This window comes from Salmo salar, unplaced genomic scaffold (genome assembly GCF_905237065.1).
Source record: "Salmo salar unplaced genomic scaffold, Ssal_v3.1, whole genome shotgun sequence".
Taxonomy (NCBI): Eukaryota; Metazoa; Chordata; class Actinopteri; order Salmoniformes; family Salmonidae; genus Salmo; species Salmo salar.
Genome location: NW_025549570.1, coordinates 162,576 through 186,408, shown reverse-complemented (window position 1 = coordinate 186,408; position 23,833 = coordinate 162,576). Strand labels below are relative to the sequence as shown.

At 45.3% G+C, this 23,833-nt stretch overlaps 1 protein-coding gene across 3 annotated transcripts in view; it reads right to left on the bottom strand.

The window, feature by feature from the left end:
- Window positions 1–3,625: 3,625 nt before the first annotated feature.
- LOC106593536 (WASH complex subunit 5) overlaps window positions 3,626–23,833 on the bottom strand; it is a 52,182-nt gene continuing 31,974 nt past the window's right edge. For all 3 annotated transcript variants that reach the window (XM_045713415.1, XM_045713417.1, XM_045713416.1), the window contains exons 18-29: window positions 18,829–18,930; window positions 18,194–18,373; window positions 17,051–17,175; window positions 16,459–16,621; window positions 15,966–16,068; window positions 12,283–12,362; window positions 10,243–10,346; window positions 9,455–9,584; window positions 8,734–8,830; window positions 5,277–5,430; window positions 4,288–4,375; window positions 3,626–3,991 (exon numbers count right to left, since the gene is read on the bottom strand). In XM_045713415.1, coding sequence (XP_045569371.1) covers window positions 3,935–3,991; window positions 4,288–4,375; window positions 5,277–5,430; window positions 8,734–8,830; window positions 9,455–9,584; window positions 10,243–10,346; window positions 12,283–12,362; window positions 15,966–16,068; window positions 16,459–16,621; window positions 17,051–17,175; window positions 18,194–18,373; window positions 18,829–18,930 — 1,383 coding nt within the window. In that variant the 3' untranslated portion in view covers window positions 3,626–3,934. The remainder of the gene's footprint in view (window positions 3,992–4,287; window positions 4,376–5,276; window positions 5,431–8,733; window positions 8,831–9,454; window positions 9,585–10,242; window positions 10,347–12,282; window positions 12,363–15,965; window positions 16,069–16,458; window positions 16,622–17,050; window positions 17,176–18,193; window positions 18,374–18,828; window positions 18,931–23,833) is intronic.

Sequence of the window (23,833 nt, the reverse complement as noted above, 5' to 3'; positions counted from 1 at the left end):
TATCATTAAGATGAGGGATATAACTTCTAGAAATGCTATATCTATACATAATGATGAGGAATATAACTTCTAGAAATTGTATATCTATACATAATGTATCGTTAAAATGAGGAATATAACTTCTAGAAATGGTATATCTATACATAATGTGTCGTTACTGTTGCATTCGATTTTTTATTATTATATATTTATTTATTTATTTAACCTTTATTTAACTAGGCAAGTCAGTTACGAACAAATTCTTATTTACAATGACGGCCTACCGGGGAACAGTGGGTTAACTGCCTTGTTCAGGGGCAGAACGACAGATTTTTACCTTGTTGCTGGATCGAATCCCCGAGCTGACCTTTCGGTTACTGGCCCAACGCCTAACCACTAGGTTACCTGCCACCCCAGAATGTATCTAAATATAACATACATTTTGCTGTGATGTGGCTGGCAATGGATTGATTTAAAGAAAGAGAGCGCAAACTCCATACATGATGCACATTCTAAAATGATTCATAACAATAAAGAGCAATATTCATCAATGTTGCTGGAATTAAGGGGTGCAGTGATATCCAGAAAGTGTCAGGCAAGCCCTCCCACTCTTTCTCTACACACCGCTGCACCATGGTTAGCAATCAGCCATGTCACAGAATGTGTAGCAGCAGGTTCATTGCTATCAGCCTGGACTTAGTGTAAGCTCTCTGTCGGAGGAGAGAGAGAAGCAGAGAGAGAGAGAGAGAGAGAGAGAGAGAGAGAGAGAGAGAGAGAGAGAGAGAGAGAGAGAGAGAGAGAGAGAGAGAGAGAGAGAGAGAGAGAGAGAGAGAGAGAGAGAGAGAGAAGCAGAGAGAGAGAGAGAAGCAGAGAGAGAGAGAGAAGCAGAGAGTGAGTGAGAAGCAGAGAGTGAGTGAGAAGCAGAGAGAGAGAGAGAAGCAGAGAGTGAGTGAGAAGCAGAGAGAGAGAGAGAGAGAGAGAGAAGCAGAGAGAGAGAGAGAGAGAAGCAGAGAGAGAGAGAGACGCAGAGAGAGAGAGAGAAGCAGAGAGAGAGAGAGAGAAGCAGAGAGAGAGAGAGAAGCACAGAGAGAGAGAGAAGCAGAGAGAGAGAGAGAGAAGCAGAGAGAGAGAGAAGCAGAGAGAGAGAGAACCTTGACAAAGTACAGGCTCAGTGAGCACAGCCTTGCCATTGAGAAGGGTAGACACAGGAAAACCTGGCTCCCTGTAGAGGAAAGGCTGTGCAACCACTGCACAACAGCAGAACCTGAGACAGAGCTGCATTTCCTGACAAAATGTCAAAAATATAAAACAATTAGAGTGTCATTTCCCCAAATTTGAAACCCTTATTCAAGGTTTCAAAGACCTCTCTGATGAGAGTAGGCTACCCGTCCTGTTGGGGGAGGACGCAGAGAGCTGTGGGTTGGCAGCGCACTACATTGCTGCCTGCCATAAGATGAGGGACATCGTCTGACAGACCAATCAACCTGCACATGTCCTCTACTGTATGCTTATTGTTATTGTTGAATGTATGGTTATTTTAACCCTTGGTTACTGTTGTTACTGTTGTCCCGTTGACAATTTTGATTCTCATTTTTGATTCTCACATTGCTACGTCATGCCAATAAAGCAAATTGGAGAGAGAGAGAGAGAGAGAGAGAGAGAGAGAGAGAGAGAGAGAGAGAGAGAGAGAGAGAGAGAGGGAGGATGGGAGCATGTGAGAGGAGAGCAAGAAAGGACGGGAGCATGAGATGAGAGAGAGGATGGGAGCATGATAGGCAGAGAGGATGGGAGCATGAGAGAGGATGGGAGCATGAGAGAGGATGGGAGCATGAGAGAGGATGGGAGCATGAGAGAGGATGGGAGCATGAGAGAGGCAGAGAGAGGATAGGAGCATGAGAGGAGAGAGAGAGGATGGGAGCATGAGAGAGGATGGGAGCATGAGAGGCAGAGAGAGGATGGGAGCATGAGAGAGGATGGGAGCATGAGAGGCAGAGAGAGGATGGGAGCATGAGAGAGGATGGGAGCATGAGAGGCAGAGAGAGGATGGGAGCATGAGAGAGGATGGGAGCATGAGAGGCAGAGTGAGGATGGGAGCATGAGAGGCAGAGAGAGGATGGGAGCATGAGAGAGGATGGGAGCATGAGAGGCAGAGAGAGCATGAGAGGCAGAGAGAGGATGGGAGCATGAGGGGCAGAGAGAGGATGGGAGCATAGGGGGCAGAGAGAGGATGGGAGCATGAGAGAGGATGGGAGCATGAGAGGCAGAGAGAGGATGGGAGCAGGAGAGAGGATGGGAGCATGAGAGGCAGAGAGAGGTTAGGAGCATGAGAGAGGCAGAGAGAGGATGGGAGCATGAGAGAGGCAGAGAGAGGACGGGAGCGTGAGAGAGGCAGAGAGAGATCAGTGTGTGCAGGTGCAGAGAAACACAGCTCTGGCTGGCAGGTCATTCTAAACTATCTCTGCTGTCAGTACATATTAAGGGGAGGAAGCTATTATACCTGAAGCAGTCGCTGTTCAGTCAGACAGTCGCTGTTCAGTCAGACAGTCGCTGTTCAGTCAGACAGATTATACAGAGTATCACACCAGCTATAGTATGATTAGGAATCTATTAGGATCCACATTATATGATGTAGCAATGTGGTGCCCGGCGGCACAGTTTATGATGTGGCACGCAACCATTGGTCGTGTTCCTCTGCTTAGACGTTGCAGACGCACGCCAGATCTTACAACGCCTGGATAGGTAGTTAACCTATCAGCTAACCACATCATCTGATACCTGGATAGGTAGTTAACATATCAGCTAACCACATCATCTGATACCTGGATAGGTAGTTAACATATCAGCTAACCACATTATCTGATACCTGGATAGGTAGTTAACATATCAGCTAACCACATCATCTGATACCTGGATAGGTAGTTAACATATCAGCTAACCACATCATCTGATACCTGGATAGGTAGTTAACATATCAGCTAACCACATCATCTGATACCTGGATAGGTAGTTAACATATCAGCTAACCACATCATCTGATACCTGGATAGGTAGTTAACGTAGCAGCTAACCCACATCATCTGATACCTGGATAGGTAGTTAACCATATCATCTGATACCTGGATAGGTAGTTAACATATCAGCTAACCACATCAGCTGATACCTGGATAGGTAGTTAACATATCAGCTAACCACATCATCTGATACCTAGATAGGTAGTTAACCACATCATCTGATACCTGGATAGGTAGTTAACGTAGCAGCTAACCACATCATCTGATACCTGGATAGGTAGTTAACATATCATCTGATACCTGGATAGGTAGTTAACATATCAGCTAACCACATCATCTGATACCTGGATAGGTAGTTAACATATCAGCTAACCACATCATCTGATATAGTCATCTTGTGCCCGGCGGCTCAGTCTATGACGTGGCACGCAACCATTGGTCAATGCAACACCTGCTCATGTCGTCCGGCAGGATCTGGACCAATGAATCCAGTCTCATTGAGGAAGGAGGAAGTCCAGCCAGACATTCCTTCAAAATAAAAGACACCCAAACTACTGTAAATTGCTTGGATTTTAAAATGTTTTTAAAAAGTTCTGTTATATGAAATAAAAAAGAAATTAAAAATCAAGAAAATGATATCATTAGATTTATTCAAAGCCTCTTTTGTATTTAATTTATGACATATTACCACAGTGACATTATACCAAGGTTGGCAACAAATGATGTTATTAAAAACCATTAAGCTATTTACAGTGTTACTAAAGAATTAGCACATTAAAGGTCATTACGTAAGGAAGAGCTTTAATTAAAGTCAAAATGAATGAATCAACAGAAAGTTAAAGGAAGAGGCCTTTATCCAGATCTTCACAGGACCGTCCTGAACTCGAGGTCTTTATCCAGATCTTCACAGGACCATCCTGAACTCGAGGTCTTTATCCAGATCTTCACAGGACTGTCCTGAACTCGTCGAAGATGAAACTTGGCACATGGGCCTCGGCCACCTTTAAAAAACAGAAAAACAACAGATTATTATATGTATGTAAAATGTAATATTCCAGATAAATATCTATAGTATTTTCTTTCCCCCATGGGTGTTGTTGCTAATCCTGATCCTAATCTAATCCTAATCCAATCCTAATCCAATCCTAATCTAATCCAATCCTAATCTAATCCTAATCTAATCCAATCCTAATCCAATCCTAATCCAAATCTAATCCAATCCTAATCTAATCCTAATCTAATCCTAATCCAATCCTAATCCAATCATAATCCAATCATAATCCAATCCTAATCCTACCTTGCGAGGCAGTTTGGTGTAGCGTACGTAATCCTCCAGAAACATCAGAGCTCCCACCACATCAGACGGCATGTCCGGGATCTTCTGACTGTAAAATAATGATTTACCCAAAATCTCAATTTCATTGAATTTGAAGCAAAATATAATCCACATATAATAGCACAGTGATCCACAAATGTACTTAATTTTACATTTCAAATTGTATTTATACAGATTAGATCTATGGAGATAACATTTGGGGGGTTTTTTTGCAAGAAAGAGCTGTTTGAAATAGCAGCCTTGGGCAACATTACAACACTAGCACTAAATGTATTATATATAAATACATCTGACTTTACTGTGATATCACTGTCACGTTCTTAAAATTAATGTGTATATGTGAGGTTTTTAAACTGGCAAATAAAAAAATCAATCAATCAATCAATCAATCAATCAAAGGATGGATGGAGGGAGGGAGGGAGGGAGGGAGGGAGGGATAGAGGGATGGAGGGATGGAGGGAGGGAGGGATGGATGGAGGGATGGAGGGAGGGAGGGAGGGATGGATGGAGGGATGGATGGAGGGAGGGATGGAGGGATGGAGGGAGGGATAGAGGGATGGAGGGAGGGATGGATGGAGGGATGGATGGAGGGAGGGATGGAGGGATGGAGGGAGGGATAGAGGGAGGGATAGAGGGATGGAGGGAGGGAGGGATGGATGGAGGGATGGAGGGATGGAGGGATGGAGGAGGGAGGGAGGGAGGGAGGGATGGATGAGTGGATGGATGGAGGGATGGATGAGTGGATGGATGGATGGATGGATGGAGGGATGGATGGAGGGATGGATGAGTGGATGGATGGATGGATGGAGGGATGGATGGATGAGTGGATGGATGGATGGATGATGGAGGGATGGATGAAGGGATGGATGAAGGGATGGATGGATGGAGGGATGGATGGATGGATGGATGGAGGGATGGATGGATGGATGGATGGATGGATGGACATGTACCTGGTGCACTGTTCCATGACAGAGCGTATGAATTGCCCAATGAGAGCCAGGAACTGCTCTGTGTATCTGGAGTGGAACTGCTTGAGCAGAGTGAGCAGGCCCAGAACCAGAGGAGACCAGTCGACCGGGTCGGTGGCTTTCCTGCACGTCATCCCTGGACAAATAGGAGAACAGCCAATCACGTGGTGGACGCACTCAACATGGGTCAGGACCAGCCAATCACATGGTGGACGCACTCAACATGGGGTCAGGACCAGCCAATCACATGGGGTCAGGACCAGCCAATCACATGGTGGACGCACTCAACATGGGGTCAGGACCAGCCAATCACATGGTGGACACATTCAACATGGGGTCAGGACCAGCCATTCACATGGTGGACACACTCAACATGGGGTCAGGACCAGCCAATCACATGGTGGACACATTCCACATGGGGTCAGGACCAGCCAATCACATGGTGGACGCACTCAACATGGGGTCAGGACCAGCCAATCACATGGTGGACACACTCAACATGGGGTCAGGACCAGATATTACTTTTTTTTGTTAATTACATTTTTTGGGGGATTACTTATTTATATATTTTTTTACTGACGGATAAAATCAAATCAAGAGAGCAGAACATATGAAAGCATTACGCAACACTTATCCCCAATGTGGTCCTACATGGACAATTCAGACAGGAAGATGAATGAAAACACATCACCATGGTAACCGTTCCCCCTGGTTGTTCTGGAGAGGATGTGTCTCATTGGTCGCCTTTACACAGGCACTCATTGGTCGCCTTTACACAGGCACCCAGTAGCGTTGCAGTTCTTGACAAACCGGTGTTCCTGGCACTAGAGGTCTGCGCAGGACTGACTTCTTCATCCCTACTACCCTACCACCATACCATCAGGACCCAGGGGAACCCAGCCCTCTACCTGGTACCTACTACCATCAGGACCCAGGGGAACCCAGCCCTCTACCTGGTACCTACTACCATCAGGACCCAGGGGAACCCAGCCCTCTACCTGGTACCTACTACCATCAGGACCCAGAGGAACCCAGCCCTCTACCTGGTACCTACTACCATCAGGACCCAGGGGAACCCAGCCCTCTACCTGGTACCTACTACCATCAGGACCCAGGGAACCCAGCCCTCTACCTGGTACCTACTACCATCAGGACCCAGGGGAACCCAGCCCTCTACCTGGTACCTACTACCATCAGGACCCAGGGGAACCCAGCCCTCTACCTGGTACCTACTACCATCAGGACCCAGAGGAACCCAGCCCTCTACCTGGTACCTACTACCATCAGGACCCAGGGGAACCCAGCCCTCTACCTGGTACCTACTACCATCAGGACCCAGAGGAACCCAGCCCTCTACCTGGTACCTACTACCATCAGGACCCAGGGGAACCCAGCCCTCTACCTGGTACCTACTACCATCAGGACCCAGGGGAACCCAGCCCTCTACCTGGTACCTACTACCATCAGGACCCAGAGGAACCCAGCCCTCTACCTGGTACCTACTACCATCAGGACCCAGGGGAACCCAGCCCTCTACCTGGTACCTACTACCATCAGGACCCAGGGGAACCCAGCCCTCTACCTGGTACCTACTACCATCAGGACCCAGGGGAACCCAGCCCTCTACCTGGTACCTACTACCATCAGGACCCAGGGGAACCCAGCCCTCTACCTGGTACCTACTACCATCAGGACCCAGGGGAACCCAGCCCTCTACCTGGTACCTACTACCATCAGGACCCAGGGGAACCCAGCCCTCTACCTGGTACCTACTACCATCAGGACCCAGGGGAACCCAGCCCTCTACCTGGTACCTACTACCATCAGGACCCAGGGGAACCCAGCCCTCTACCTGGTACCTACTACCATACCATCAGGACCCAGGGAACCCAGCCCTCTACCTGGTACCTACTACCATCAGGACCCAGGGGAACCCAGCCCTCTACCTGGTACCTACTACCATCAGGACCCAGGGGAACCCAGCCCTCTACCTGGTACCTACTACCATCAGGACCCAGGGGAACCCAGCCCTCTACCTGGTACCTACTACCATCAGGACCCAGGGGAACCCAGCCCTCTACCTGGTACCTACTACCATCAGGACCCAGGGGAACCCAGCCCCTCTACCTGGTACCTACTACCATACAATCAGGACCCAGGGGAACCCAGCCCTCTACCTGGTACCTACTACCATCAGGACCCAGGGGAACCCAGCCCTCTACCTGGTACCTACTACCATCAGGACCCAGGGGAACCCAGCCCTCTACCTGGTACCTACTACCATCAGGACCCAGGGGAACCCAGCCCTCTACCTGGTACCTACTACCATCAGGACCCAGGGGAACCCAGCCCCTCTACCTGGTACCTACTACCATCAGGACCCAGGGGAACCCAGCCCTCTACCTGGTACCTACTACCATACCATGTTCAAAGGTTCTTAAATCTTTTGTCTTGCCCGTTCACCCTCTGAATGGCAGACATACACAATCCATGTCTCAATTGTTTCAAGGCTTAAAAATCGTTCTTTAACTCGTCTCCTCCCCTTCATCTACACTGAAGTGGATTTAACAAGTGACATCAATAAGGGATCATACCTTTCACATGGAAAGAGCAGGTGTCCTTAATGTTTTGTATACTCAGTGTATATGTCATATGATGGTGAAAAATTGAATTTCCCCCTGTGAGTATCAATAAAGTTGCTTGAAACTCACCTTGATTTCCCGTGAGTACCGTAATTTCCGGACTATAAGCCGCAACTTTTTTTCCCATGCTTTGAACAATGACGCGGCTAATATATGGATTTTTCCCGCTTTCAATTTTTTTTCTCTCCAAAAAAAACACATTCTGTGACGTGCTCAGTTTTTTGGCGGCATGAAGCTTTCATTAGACCAATGAAATTGCCGAACGGGTTAAGGTCAAACAACTTTGTTTAGATTAAATCGAGCGCTCTCAAACTTCCCATCATTGTGATTACGGTAGTCATTTTGTCACCCTCATCATGGCAAAGACACGGAGAAATGCATATGATGCCGCTTTCAAGTTGAAGGCGATTGATCTGGCTGTTGGAAAAGGAAATAGAGCTGCTGCACGGGAGCTTGGTCTTAATGAGTCGATGATAAGACGTTGGAAACAGCAGCGTGAGGAATTGACTCAGTGCAAAAAGACAACTAAAGCTTACTGCTAATTTTGTATTTTTGTTACAAGCCGTGTTTCGTTAAAGCCTGTGTAAAGTTCATTTGTTTCAATGTACCGGTAGGCACCTGCGGCTTATAGACATGTGCGGCTTATTTATGTTCAAAATAATAATTTTCAAAAAATTCAGTGGGTGCGGCTTATATTCAGGTGCGCTTAATAGTCCGGAAATTACGGTATCGATAAAGTTGATTCAAACTCACCTTGATTTCCCCTGTCAGTATCAATAATGTTGACTGAAACTCACCTTGGTTTTTGCTGTACTGCAGTTTAGGCAGCTGAGCGATGATGAAGAGGAAGTTGACGATAGGAAAGTAAGGCAGGCGCTTGGTTGTAATGTAGATCTACAACATATAGAACAGGTGAAGTAAGGGAGGTGCTGGGTTGTAATGTAGATCTACAACATATAGAACAGCTGATGTAAGGGAGGTGCTGGGTTGTAATGTAGATCTACAACATATAGTATTAATAGTAGTGGTAGTAGTATTAACAGTAGTAGCAGCAGTATTAATAGTAGTAGTAGCAGTATTGACAGTAGTAGTAGTAGCAGTATTGACAGTAGTAGTAGTAGTAGTAGTAGTAGTATTAACAGTAGTAGTAGTAGTAGTATTAACAGTAGTAGTAGTAGTAGTAGTAGTATTAACAGTAGTAGTAGTAGTAGTATTAACAGTAGTAGTAGTAGTATTAACAGTAGTAGTAGTAGTATTAGTAGTAGTAGTAGAATTAGTAGTAGTAGTATTAACAGTAGTAGTAGTAGTAGTAGTAGTAGTATTAATAGTAGTAGTAGCAGTATTAATAATAGTAGTAGCAGTATTAACAGTAGTAGTAGCAGTAGTAATAGCAGTAGTAATAGTAGTAGTATTAATAATAGTAGCAGCAGTAGCAGTAGTAGAAATAATAATAGTAGTAGTATTAATAATAGTAGCAGTAATAATAGTAGCAGTAATAATAGTAATTAGAAGCCAGACCTTGTTGAGTGGGTTGTGAATGCCTGCTGCCTCCAGAGAGGCTGTGATCTCATACAGCAGGTTGTTGTCCTCCTTGGGGTATGGAAGGCTGGGGTCCTGGTAGTGGGCTTCTATATCAGCCAGTAGAGACCTACGGTAGAAACAGCAGACACCTGACTATTCAACACAGCCTTTAAATGACAGATAAAAACTATTATAGCAACATTACTTTACCGGGTTCACACTCTTAGGCCGAGTTTACACACGCAGACAAATTCTGAACTTTTGCCCGATTACTGGTAAAAGAGCTGATCCGATTGGTCAAAAGACCTATTAGTGGTAAAAGAGCTGATCTGATTGGTCAAAAGATCAATTAGTGGTAAAAGAGCTGATCTGATTGGTCAAAAGACCAATTAGTGGTAAAAGAGCTGATCTGATTGGTCAAAAGATCAATTAGTGGTAAAAGAGCTGATCCGATTGGTCAAAATACCAATTAGTTGTAAAAGAGCTGATCCGATTGGTCAAAAGACCAATTAGTAGAAACATGCATGTTAAAATGAAATATGTTCTGACTTTTCCATGTCTAGTGATAAGAAACTCCATGACAACGGCCATCCCTTTCATGACAAGCAACAATCACTCTTCCCCATTTCAAATGAACAGTAAAACCCTTTACTTTTAAAGCCTGCAAGGTATACCATCTTTTATTAATAATTAAAACATGTACGAGCCTTCATAACGTCTTATAACAAAAGACTTATAACAAAATGTCATGTCTCTCTAACGCATCATCTCAGATGGGCACTGACTTGTTGAGGTTCTCCAGCGCAGCGGCCAGGTGTTTGGAGTCAAACTTGCAGGAGTAGTTCAGCTCGTTGGCGATCTGTTGCCTCAGGATCTGCATCTGACCAACCTGAGGGAAAACAACCCCGTGTCACTTCCATACAGGGATTGAACCCCGCTCTCCCCGGTGGGGAAGGGTATATACACACACGTCTCTACGTCAAGACTTGAGACCTCCAGAGACTTCTAGAAGATTAGAATTGTTTTTTCCTTCTTCAAGTCACTTTGATCTCCCTTTTTGTCTGTATACCGCAATTCAGCGTTTAGACTGTGAGTGTGTAGAAGACAGCTCAACTTGTAATAAACCTTGGAGGTACAGTTGAAGTGGGAAGGTTACATACACCTTAGCCAAATACATTTAAACTCAGTTTCACACAGTCCCTGACATTTAATCCTAGTAAAAATTCCCTGTCTTAGGTCAGTTAGGATAACCACTTTATTTTAAGAATGTGAAATGTCAGAATAATAGTAGAGAGAATGATTTATTTCAGCTTTTATTTCTTTCATCACATTCCCAGTGGGTTAGAAGTTTACATACAATCAATTAGTATTTGGTAGCATTGCCTTTAAATTGTTTAACTGGGGTCAAACGTTTCGGGTAGCCTTCCACAAGCGTCCCACAAAAAAGTTCTTCCTGACAGAGCTGGTGTAACTGAGTCAGGTTTGTAGGCCTCCTTGCTCGCAAACACTTTTTCAGTTCTGCCCACAAATGTTCTATGGGATTGAGGTCAGGGCTTTGTGATGGCCACTCAAATACCTTGACTTTGTTGTCCTTAAGCCATTTTGCCACAACTTTGTAAGTATGCTTGGGGTCATTGTCCATTTGGAAGACCCATTTGCGACCAAGCTTTAACTTCCTGACTGAAGTCTTGAGATTTTGCTTCAATATAGCCACATAATTCTCCTTCCTCATGATCTCATGATGCCATCTATTTTGTGAAGTGCACCAGTCCCTCCTGCAGCAAAGCACCCCCACAACATGATGCTGCCACCCCGTGCTTCACGGTTGGGATGGTGTTCTTCGGCTTGCAAGCCTCCCCCTTTTCCTCCAAACATAACGATGGTCATTATGGCCAAACAGTTCTATTTTTGTTTCATCAGACCAGAGACATTTCTCCAAAAAGTACAATCTTTGTCCCCATGTGCAGATGCAAACTGTAGTCTGGATTTTTATGGCGGTTTTGGAGCAGTGGCTTCTTCCTTGCTGAGCGGCCTTTCAGGTTATGTTGATATAGGACTCATTTTACTGTGGATATAGATAGAGTGTCCTGACTCTCTGAGGTCATTAAAGATCCCATGACACTTATTGTAAGAGTAGGCGTGTTAACCCCGGTGTCCTGGCTAAATTCCCAATCTGGCCTTCATACCATCACGCCCACCTAATCATCCCCAGCATACAATTGGCTCATTCATCCCCCTCCTCTCCCCTGTAACTATTCCCCAGGTCGCTGCTGTAAATGAGAACATGTTCTCAGTCAACTTACCTGGTAAAATAACGGTAAAATAAAAAATAAAAAAGGTACACCTCCAATTGACTCAAATGATGTCAATTAGCCTATCAGAAGCTTCTAAAGCCATGACATCATTTTCTGGAATTTTCCAAGCTGTTTAAAGGCACAGTCAACTTAGTGTATGTAAACTTCTGACCCACATTGTGTTACAGTGAATTATAAGTGAAATCATCTGTCTGTAAACAATTGTTGGAAAAATTACTTGTGTCATGCACAAAGTAGATGTCCTAACAGACTTGCCAAAACTATAGTTTGTTAACAAGACATTTGTGGAGTGGTTGAAAAACAAGTTTTAATGACTCCGACCTAAGTGTATGTAAACTTCCGACTTCAACTGTACATGTTATTGTGGCCAGTGTGTTAACCCTACAGCAGGTTCTGCACCGTCACCCATCTTAGATTATAGTAATCTAGAGAACGATCACTGAACGAAGAGGTTGTGTAGTTCATAACATTAAGTTGGTATTGCTAAAACAGGTCAACGAAACACAGCACCTTCATGATGGATTCCAAGTACGGACCCCAGATCTTCTGCGTTTTGGCGACAGCGTTGGCGTAGACTTTACTGGCATTTGCTGACAGAAAGAAGACAAAGAAATGCAACAGTGAGTGATGACGGCCTGGACAGTCATAACCAGAGGATAATGTTCCCTGGTCATAATCTCCTGTTCACTGGGAGGATAATGTTCCCTGGTCATAATCTCCTGTTCAGTGGGAGGATAATGTTCCCTGGTCATAATCTCCTGTTCAGTGGGAGGATAATGTTCCCTGGTCATAATCTCCTGTTCAGTGGGAGGATAATGTTCCCTGGTCATAATCTCCTGTTCACTGGGAGGATAATGTTCCCTGGTCATAATCTCTGGGTCCTGTTCAGTGGGAGGATAATGTTCCCTGGTCATAATCTCCTGTTCAGTGGGAGCCTAGTGTTCCCTGGTCATAATCTCCTGTTCAGTGGGAGGATAATGTTCCCTGGTCATAATCTCCTGTTCAGTGGGAGGATAATGTTACCTGTTCAGAATCTCCTGTTCAGTGGGAGCCTAATGTTCCCTGGTCATAATCTCCTGTTCAGTGGGAGGATAATGTTCCCTGGTCATAATCTCCTGTTCACTGGGAGGATAATGTTCCCTGGTCATAATCTCCTGTTCACTGGGAGGATAATGTTCCCTGGTCATAATCTCCTGTTCAGTGGGAGGATAATGTTCCCTGGTCATAATCTCCTGTTCAGTGGGAGGATAATGTTCCCTGGTCATAATCCCCTGTTCAGTGGGAGGATAATGTTCCCTGGTCATAATCTCTGGGTCCTGTTCAGTGGGAGGATAATGTTCCCTGGTCATAATCTCCTGTTCACTGGGAGGATAATGTTCCCTGGTCATAATCTCTGGGTCCTGTTCACTGGGAGGATAATGTTCCCTGGTCATAATCTCCTGTTCACTGGGAGGATAATGTTCCCCTGGTCATAATCTCCTGTTCAGTGGGAGGATAATGTTCCCTGGTCATAATCTCCTGTTCAGTGGGAGGATAATGTTCCCTGGTCATAATCTCCTGTTCACTGGGAGGATAATGTTCCCTGGTCATAATCTCTGGGTCCTGTTCAGTGGGAGGATAATGTTACCTGGTCATAATCTCCTGTTCACTGGGAGGATAATGTTCCCTGGTCATAATCTCCTGTTCAGTGGGAGGATAATGTTCCCTGGTCATAATCTCCTGTTCACTGGGAGGATAATGTTCCCTGGTCATAATCTCTGGGTCCTGTTCAGTGGGAGGATAATGTTCCCTGGTCATAATCTCCTGTTCAGTGGGAGCCTAATGTTCCCTGGTCATAATCTCCTGTTCAGTGGGAGGATAATGTTCCCTGGTCATAATCTCCTGTTCAGTGGGAGGATAATGTTCCCTGGTCATAATCTCCTGTTCACTGGGAGGATAATGTTCCCTGGTCATAATCTCTGGGTCCTGTTCAGTGGGAGGATAATGTTACCTGTTCAGAATCTCCTGTTCAGTGGGAGCCTAATGTTCCCTGGTCATAATCTCCTGTTCAGTGGGAGGATAATGTTCCCTGGTCATAATCTCCTGTTCACTGGGAGGATAATGTTCCCTGGTCATAATCTCCTGTTCACTGGGAGGATAATGTTCCCTGGTCATAATCTCCTGTTCAGTGGGAGGATAATGTTCCCTGGTCATAATCTCCTGTTCAGTGGGAGGATAATGTTCCCTGGTCATAATCCCCTGTTCAGTGGGAGGATAATGTTCCCTGGTCATAATCTCTGGGTCCTGTTCAGTGGGAGGATAATGTTCCCTGGTCATAATCTCCTGTTCACTGGGAGGATAATGTTCCCTGGTCATAATCTCCTGTTCAGTGGGAGGATAATGTTCCCTGGTCATAATCTCCTGTTCAGTGGGAGGATAATGTTCCCTGGTCATAATCTCCTGTTCAGTGGGAGGATAATGTTCCCTGGTCATAATCTCCTGTTCACTGGGAGGATAATGTTCCCTGGTCATAATCTCTGGGTCCTGTTCAGTGGGAGGATAATGTTCCCTGGTCATAATCTCCTGTTCAGTGGGAGCCTAATGTTCCCTGGTCATAATCTCCTGTTCAGTGGGAGGATAATGTTCCCTGGTCATAATCTCCTGTTCAGTGGGAGGATAATGTTACCTGTTCAGAATCTCCTGTTCAGTGGGAGCCTAATGTTCCCTGGTCATAATCTCCTGTTCAGTGGGAGGATAATGTTCCCTGGTCATAATCTCCTGTTCACTGGGAGGATAATGTTCCCTGGTCATAATCTCCTGTTCACTGGGAGGATAATGTTCCCTGGTCATAATCTCCTGTTCAGTGGGAGGATAATGTTCCCTGGTCATAATCTCCTGTTCAGTGGGAGGATAATGTTCCCTGGTCATAATCCCCTGTTCAGTGGGAGGATAATGTTCCCTGGTCATAATCTCTGGGTCCTGTTCAGTGGGAGGATAATGTTCCCTGGTCATAATCTCCTGTTCACTGGGAGGATAATGTTCCCTGGTCATAATCTCTGGGTCCTGTTCACTGGGAGGATAATGTTCCCTGGTCATAATCTCCTGTTCACTGGGAGGATAATGTTCCCTGGTCATAATCTCCTGTTCAGTGGGAGGATAATGTTCCCTGGTCATAATCTCCTGTTCAGTGGGAGGATAATGTTCCCTGGTCATAATCTCCTGTTCACTGGGAGGATAATGTTCCCTGGTCATAATCTCTGGGTCCTGTTCAGTGGGAGGATAATGTTACCTGGTCATAATCTCCTGTTCACTGGGAGGATAATGTTCCCTGGTCATAATCTCCTGTTCAGTGGGAGGATAATGTTCCCTGGTCATAATCTCCTGTTCACTGGGAGGATAATGTTCCCTGGTCATAATCTCTGGGTCCTGTTCAGTGGGAGGATAATGTTCCCTGGTCATAATCTCCTGTTCAGTGGGAGCCTAATGTTCCCTGGTCATAATCTCCTGTTCAGTGGGAGGATAATGTTCCCTGGTCATAATCTCCTGTTCAGTGGGAGGATAATGTTCCCTGGTCATAATCTCCTGTTCACTGGGAGGATAATGTTCCCTGGTCATAATCTCTGGGTCCTGTTCAGTGGGAGGATAATGTTACCTGTTCAGAATCTCCTGTTCAGTGGGAGCCTAATGTTCCCTGGTCATAATCTCCTGTTCAGTGGGAGGATAATGTTCCCTGGTCATAATCTCCTGTTCTCTGGGAGGATAATGTTCCCTGGTCATAATCTCCTGTTCACTGGGAGGATAATGTTCCCTGGTCATAATCTCCTGTTCAGTGGGAGGATAATGTTCCCTGGTCATAATCTCCTGTTCAGTGGGAGGATAATGTTCCCTGGTCATAATCTCCTGTTCACTGGGAGGATAATGTTCCCTGGTCATAATCTCTGGGTCCTGTTCAGTGGGAGGATAATGTTCCCTGGTCATAATCTCCTGTTCAGTGGGAGGATAATGTTCCCTGGTCATAATCTCCTGTTCAGTGGGAGGATAATGTTCCCTGGTCATAATCTCCTGTTCACTGGGAGGATAATGTTCCCTGGTCATAATCTCTGGGTCCTGTTCACTTGGCACCAAATGGAAGAAAATGACAATTTTTTTGGTTTCCACTGCAAAAAGTTGTACACAACCCTGGTAAGAATCCTTCCTGAGCTGTTGATACCTACCCACAATACCTTTGACGGGATTGACAGCGCTCAGCATGGCTTTAAAGACATCCACCATAGCCTTGTCTCTCAGGATGGTCTTCTGAAACACCGACAGGAAGTTCTAACGGAACAAAAACCTGTCATGTTACGGAACCTTGAGGGGAAGCAATAACAAACCCGGAAACACCTGAATGACTCTAAATGTATTCAAGATTTAAAAACAGGTGAGCCGACTCACACTGCAATATGTGCTTGTTGAATGATAATGACTGGCGTTGTCTCTACAGAAAAGTAAAGCTACGAATGACAGTATCTGTATTAAAATATAACAGCAAACTCATATTGACCTCAATATCATGATTGTTTGAAGTACAAAAAAATGGGTACAAGCTGGTTAAATAAAAAGGTTAAATAGTTGTTAGGACTGAGGTAGTAAGGTTCCATAGCATCCTAATAGATAGGAGAGTTGTATTCATAGGCTGGCAGGCTGGGTTTCATAATATCATGTGACCTGCAGTTCCTTGACGATCATGAAGCAGAGTAGCCTGTCGAGCCCGTTGAGGCCGAAGGTCCCCAAGGTGTCCTGTATCTCAGAGAACAGACGGTTGTTGGTCACTTCCTGGTGGGTCTTCAGGTCGTACCAGGTGTTCAACTGGTCCATGTAACACGTCACTCTGGGAACACAGGTAACAGGTCAACCGTAGCATTATTAAGACATATTTTCAAAGCACTGAGAAGAGAGTAAACCCAAAACAGACGTGTTAAAAGAACACCAACGCTACCTTCCATAACTAATCTTCAAATAGCCACCCTTTCGCCTTGATGACTGTTGGAAAAGCATTCCAGGTGAAGCTGGTTGAGAGAATGCCAAGAGTGTGCAAAGCTGTCATCAAGGCAAAGGGTGGCTATTAACTTGTTTGGTTACTACATGACTCCATATGTGTAATTTCATCGTTTAAAAAAAATTTATATATATATATATATATATATATATATTCTACAATGTAGAAAATAGTACAAATAAATACCCTTGAATGAGAAGGCAGTGTACCTATAAGCTAACAGACTGATGCCACCAAGATGACATGGAGAGAGATACCTACTTGGGGTCTGTGATGCGGAGGATCTCTCTACAGAGTCGTCCTATGAAGGTGGCCGACTCATCGACCGAGGGGAACTTGGGGATGGGGATATGAGTCGACTGGTAGACACTCTGCCAATCCTGGATCTAAGAAACACAAAGAGCTAAACATTAGCCGTTTAAATAGTACGTATATCATTTAAACCAGGGCTTTCCCAACCCCGTTTCTGGAGAGCTACTCTCCTGTATGGTTTTCAATCCAACGCCCAGTTGTAACTAACCTGATTCAACCAGCTAATATATACTGTTTATAGCCTCTCTACTCTATATAGCCTCTCTACTGTCTATAGCCTCTCTACTGCGTGTAGCCTCTCTACTGTGTATAGCCTCTCTACTGCGTATAGCCTCTCTACTGTATATAGCCTCTCTACTGTATATAGCCTCTCTACTGTATATAGCCTCTCTACTGTATATAACCTCTACTGTATATATCCTCTCTACTGTGTATATCCTGTCTACTGTATATAGCCTCTCTACTGTATATATCCTCTCTACTGTATATAACCTCTACTGTATATATCCTCTCTACTGTGTATATCCTGTCTACTGTATATATCCTCTCTACTGTATATAACCTCTACTGTATATAGCCTCTCTACTGTATATAACCTCTACTGTATATAACCTCTACTGTATATAGCCTTGCTACTGTATATAGTCTCTCTACTGTATATAGCCTCTCTACTGTATATAACCTCTACTGTATATATCCTCTCTACTGTGTATATCCTGTCTTTTTACTGTTGTTTTATTTCTTTACCTACCTATTGTTCACCTAATACCTTTTTTGCACTGTTGGTTAGAGCCTGTAAGTAAACATTTCACTGTATTCGGCGCACGTGACAAATAAACTTTGATTTAATTAGAAGACGGGAGGCTTGGACCTTCTCCTCCAATACGATTGAGAACGAGGCGAGGAATGTAATGTTTCCTCGTTCGTTTTGGATGATGTTTTAATGTTTAAAGGAATCAACCAGACCAACTGAGAAAGAGCCATGTGACTATATATATATATATATATATATATATATATATATATATATATATATATATATATATATATATATATATATATATATATATATATATAAATAAAAGGTCCAACCTTGGTGCGCAGGAAACTGTTGCATTCCTGCTCCACGTTGTAGTTGATGATACGAGAGACTTCCTCCTGCCAGATCTTCAGGCCGTAGATGGAGACGTAATCCTGGATGTACTCAAAGGACCGGTAGAAGCCATCCATGGTGGCTGCCATCTCCTTCAGCTTCAGCATCAACTCACTGGTCTGACCAGGTGTGAGATTGAAATTTACCACGATTCATATTCTGCAACACTTCATTTCTTTTTACATTTTCAAGTTAGCAGACAAGTTTGTTTTGTATTCTGTCATGAATAAAACCTGAACAAACTTAGAAAGTTTTGAAAGTGACGGTTAACATTGTGCTGAATGGTACTGAGGATATATTTATAAATGTAACTTATTTAACTAGGCAAGTCAGTTAAGAAACAATTCTTATTTACAATGGACGGCCTACCCCGGCCAAACCCGGACGACGCTGGGTCAATTGTGCGCCACCCTATGGGACTCCCAATCACGGCCGGGATGTGATACAGCCTGGAATCGAACCAGGGACTGTAGTGACTCCTCTAGCACTGAGATGCAGTGCCTTAGACCGCTGCGCCACTCGGGAGCCCCACGGAACGGTTGATATTGTGCTGTGTCATGGTCAGATATCTCACCTTAGCCTTGGGGTTAAAGATAAGTCCTTTGTGTAGAGCGTAGGCTACTCTTCTCACCAACTCCTTCCTGATACCATCTTCCAGGAGCTGCTTGGGATCCACCTGAAGAGACGCCATGAAAAAGGTAAGACTTATGCATTTAGACACATTTTCTCAATTATAAAAATATATATTTTTATTTTATTTAACTTTTATTTAAAACGAGGCAAGTCAGTTAAGAACAAATTCTTATTTTACAATGACGACCACCATGACGAACAGTGGGTTAACTGCCTTGTTGATAAAGGAATTTATATGTTTAAAGTAATGACTAAAGAATTCCACCCTGAAACGTATTTAACGGTGTGAAATGTATTAGAATTATAAGACTATAATCCAATAATGTGTGTGAGACAAGTTAAGGGTGAGAAAGGTATGGTTGAGAAAACAAAGGACAACTGAACTACACATGACCTGGTTGTAACTCTGAAAACTGACAACAGGAAGGAGGGCCTTTCCAAGGCCCCTCTAATCTAGGGAGGAGAGAAACGGCTAGAAACTGCCAGGCTGGTACAAAAGTGATAAACTGTGTGTGTGTGTGTGTGTTGTAGGTGGGAGTTATAAAATGACTGTGTTTGCATTTTTGACTTCAGAGCTCTCGTGAATAAAGAACAATGAACCATTTGGAGAATCTGAGACTTAGCCTAATTATTATTAAATCCCAGGGTCTTATAAACCTCGGGGGATTGGTCAAAGCTTAAATTACTGTTTAGTTATCGTCACTGGGATTGAACATTCTCCTGACACTTGTTCAGGGGCAGAACGACAGATTGTTATACCTTGTTCAGGGGCAGAACGACAGATTGTTTTACCTTGTTCAGGGGCAGAACGACAGATTGTTTTACCTTGTTCAGGGGCAGAACGACAGATTGTTATGCCTTGTTCAGGGGCAGAACGACAGATTGTTTTACCTTGTTCAGGGGCAGAACGACAGATTGTTTTACCTTGTTCAGGGGCAGAACGACAGATTGTTTTACCTTGTTCAGGGGCAGAACGACAGATTGTTTTACCTTGTTCAGGGGCAGAACGACAGATTGTTTTACCTTGTTCAGGGGCAGAACGACAGATTGTTTTACCTTGTTCAGGGGCAGAACGACAGATTGTTTTACCTTGTTCAGGGGCAGAACGACAGATTGTTATACCTTGTTCAGGGGCAGAACGACAGATTGTTTTACCTTGTTCAGGGGCAGAACGACAGATTGTTATACCTTGTTCAGGGGCAGAACGACAGATTGTTATACCTTGTTCAGGGGCAGAACGACAGATTGTTTTACCTTGTTCAGGGGCAGAACGACAGATTGTTTTACCTTGTTCAGGGGCAGAACGACAGATTGTTATACCTTGTTCAGGGGCAGAACGACAGATTGTTATACCTTGTTCAGGGGCAGAACGACAGATTGTTTTACCTTGTTCAGGGGCAGAACGACAGATTGTTTTACCTTGTTCAGGGGCAGAACGACAGATTGTTTTACCTTGTTCAGGGGCAGAACGACAGATTGTTTTACCTTGTTCAGGGGCAGAACGACAGATTGTTTTACCTTGTTCAGGGGCAGAACGACAGATTGTTTTACCTTGTTCAGGGGCAGAACGACAGATTGTTTTACCTTGTTCAGGGGCAGAACGACAGATTGTTTTACCTTGTTCAGGGGCAGAACGACAGATTGTTTTACCTTGTTCAGGGGCAGAACGACAGATTGTTTTACCTTGTTCAGGGGCAGAACGACAGATTGTTTTACCTTGTTCAGGGGCAGAACGACAGATTGTTTTACCTTGTTCAGGGCAGAACGACAGATTGTTTTACCTTGTTCAGGGGCAGAACGACAGATTGTTTTACCTTGTTCAGGGGCAGAACGACAGATTGTTATACCTTGTTCAGGGGCAGAACGACAGATTGTTTTACCTTGTTCAGGGGCAGAACGACAGATTGTTTTACCTTGTTCAGGGGCAGAACGACAGATTGTTTTACCTTGTTCAGGGGCAGAACGACAGATTGTTATACCTTGTTCAGGGGCAGAACGACAGATTGTTATACCTTGTTCAGGGGCAGAACGACAGATTGTTTTACCTTGTTCAGGGGCAGAACGACAGATTGTTATACCTTGTTCAGGGGCAGAACGACAGATTGTTTTACCTTGTTCAGGGGCAGAACGACAGATTGTTATACCTTGTTCAGGGGCAGAACGACAGATTGTTATACCTTGTTCAGGGGCAGAACGACAGATTGTTTTACCTTGTTCAGGGGCAGAACGACAGATTGTTTTACCTTGTTCAGGGGCAGAACGACAGATTGTTTTACCTTGTTCAGGGGCAGAACGACAGATTGTTTTACCTTGTTCAGGGGCAGAACGACAGATTGTTTTACCTTGTTCAGGGGCAGAACGACAGATTGTTTTACCTTGTTCAGGGGCAGAACGACAGATTGTTTTACCTTGTTCAGGGGCAGAACGACAGATTGTTATACCTTGTTCAGGGGCAGAACGACAGATTGTTATACCTTGTTCAGGGGCAGAACGACAGATTGTTTTACCTTGTTCAGGGGCAGAACGACAGATTGTTATACCTTGTTCAGGGGCAGAACGACAGATTGTTTTACCTTGTTCAGGGGCAGAACGACAGATTGTTTATCTTGTTCAGGGGCAGAACGACAGATTGTTTTACCTTGTTCAGGGGCAGAACGACAGATTGTTTTACCTTGTTCAGGGGCAGAACGACAGATTGTTATACCTTGTTCAGGGGCAGAACGACAGATTGTTTTACCTTGTTCAGGGGCAGAACGACAGATTGTTTTACCTTGTTCAGGGGCAGAACGACAGATTGTTTTACCTTGTTCAGGGGCAGAACGACAGATTGTTTTACCTTGTTCAGGGGCAGAACGACAGATTGTTATACCTTGTTCAGGGGCAGAACGACAGATTGTTTTACCTTGTTCAGGGGCAGAACGACAGATTGTTTTACCTTGTTCAGGGGCAGAACGACAGATTGTTTTACCTTGTTCAGGGGCAGAACGACAGATTGTTTTACCTTGTTCAGGGGCAGAACGACAGATTGTTTTACCTTGTTCAGGGGCAGAACGACAGATTGTTTTACCTTGTTCAGGGGCAGAAACGACAGATTGTTTTACCTTGTTCAGGGGCAGAACGACAGATTGTTTTACCTTGTTCAGGGGCAGAACGACAGATTGTTTTACCTTGTTCAGGGGCAGAACGACAGATTGTTTTACCTTGTTCAGGGGCAGAACGACAGATTGTTTTACCTTGTTCAGGGGCAGAACGACAGATTGTTTTACCTTGTTCAGGGGCAGAACGACAGATTGTTTTACCTTGTTCAGGGGCAGAACGACAGATTGTTTTACCTTGTTCAGGGGCAGAACGACAGATTGTTTTACCTTGTTCAGGGGCAGAACGACAGATTGTTATACCTTGTTCAGGGGCAGAACGACAGATTGTTATACCTTGTTCAGGGGCAGAACGACAGATTGTTTTACCTTGTTCAGGGGCAGAACGACAGATTGTTTTACCTTGTTCAGGGGCAGAACGACAGATTGTTTATGCCTTGTTCAGGGGCAGAACGACAGATTGTTATACCTTGTTCAGGGGCAGAACGACAGATTGTTATACCTTGTTCAGGGGCAGAACGACAGATTGTTTTACCTTGTTCAGGGGCAGAACGACAGATTGTTTTACCTTGTTCAGGGGCAGAACGACAGATTGTTTTACCTTGTTCAGGGGCAGAACGACAGATTGTTATACCTTGTCAGCTCGGGGGATTCCATCTAGCAACCTTTCGGTTACTGGCCCAACCCTCTAACCACTAGGCTACCTGCCGTCCCTCCACTCTAACCACTAGGCTACCTGCCGTCCCTCCACTCTAACCACTAGGCTACCCGCCGTCCCTCCACTCTAACCACTAGGCTACCCGCCGTCCCTCCACTCTAACCACTAGGCTACCCGCCGTCCCTCCACTCTAACCACTAGGCTACCTGCCGTCCCTCCACTCTAACCACTAGGCTACCTGCCTCCCCCCTCTAACCACTAGGCTACCTGCCTCCCCCTCTAACCACTAGGCTACCTGCCGTCCCTCCACTCTAACCACTAGGCTACCTGCCTCCCCCTCTAACCACTAGGCTACCTGCCTCCCCACTCTAACCACTAGGCTACCTGCCTCCCCCTCTAACCACTAGGCTACCTGCCGTCCCTCCACTCTAACCACTAGGCTACCTGCCTCCCCACTCTAACCACTAGGCTACCTGCCGTCCCTCCACTCTAACCACTAGGCTACCTGCCGTCCCTCCACTCTAACCACTAGGCTACCCTGCAGCCCCTCCACTCTAACCACTAGGCTACCCTGCCGCCCCTCCACTCTAACCACTAGGCTACCTGCCGTCCCTACACTCTAACCACTAGGCTACCTGCCTCCCCACTCTAACCACTAGGCTACCTGCCTCCCCCTCTAACCACTAGGCTACCTGCCTCCCCCCTCTAACCACTAGGCTACCTGCCGTCCCTCCACTCTAACCACTAGGCTACCTGCCGTCCCTCCACTCTAACCACTAGGCTACCTGCCTCCACCCTCTAACCACTAGGCTACCTGCCTCCCCCCTCTAACCACTAGGCTACCTGCCGTCCCTCCACTCTAACCACTAGGCTACCTGCCGTCCCTCCACTCTAACCACTAGGCTACCTGCCGACCCTCCACTCTAACCACTAGGCTACCTGCCGCCCCTCCACTCTAACCACTAGGCTACCTGCCGTCCCTCCACTCTAACCACTAGGCTACCTGCCGTCCCTCCACTCTAACCACTAGGCTACCTGCCGTCCCTCCACTCTAACCACTAGGCTACCTGCCGTCCCTCCACTCTAACCACTAGGCTACCTGCCGTCCCTCCACTCTAACCACTAGGCTACCTGCCGTCCCTCCACTCTAACCACTAGGCTACCTGCCGTCCCTCCACTCTAACCACTAGGCT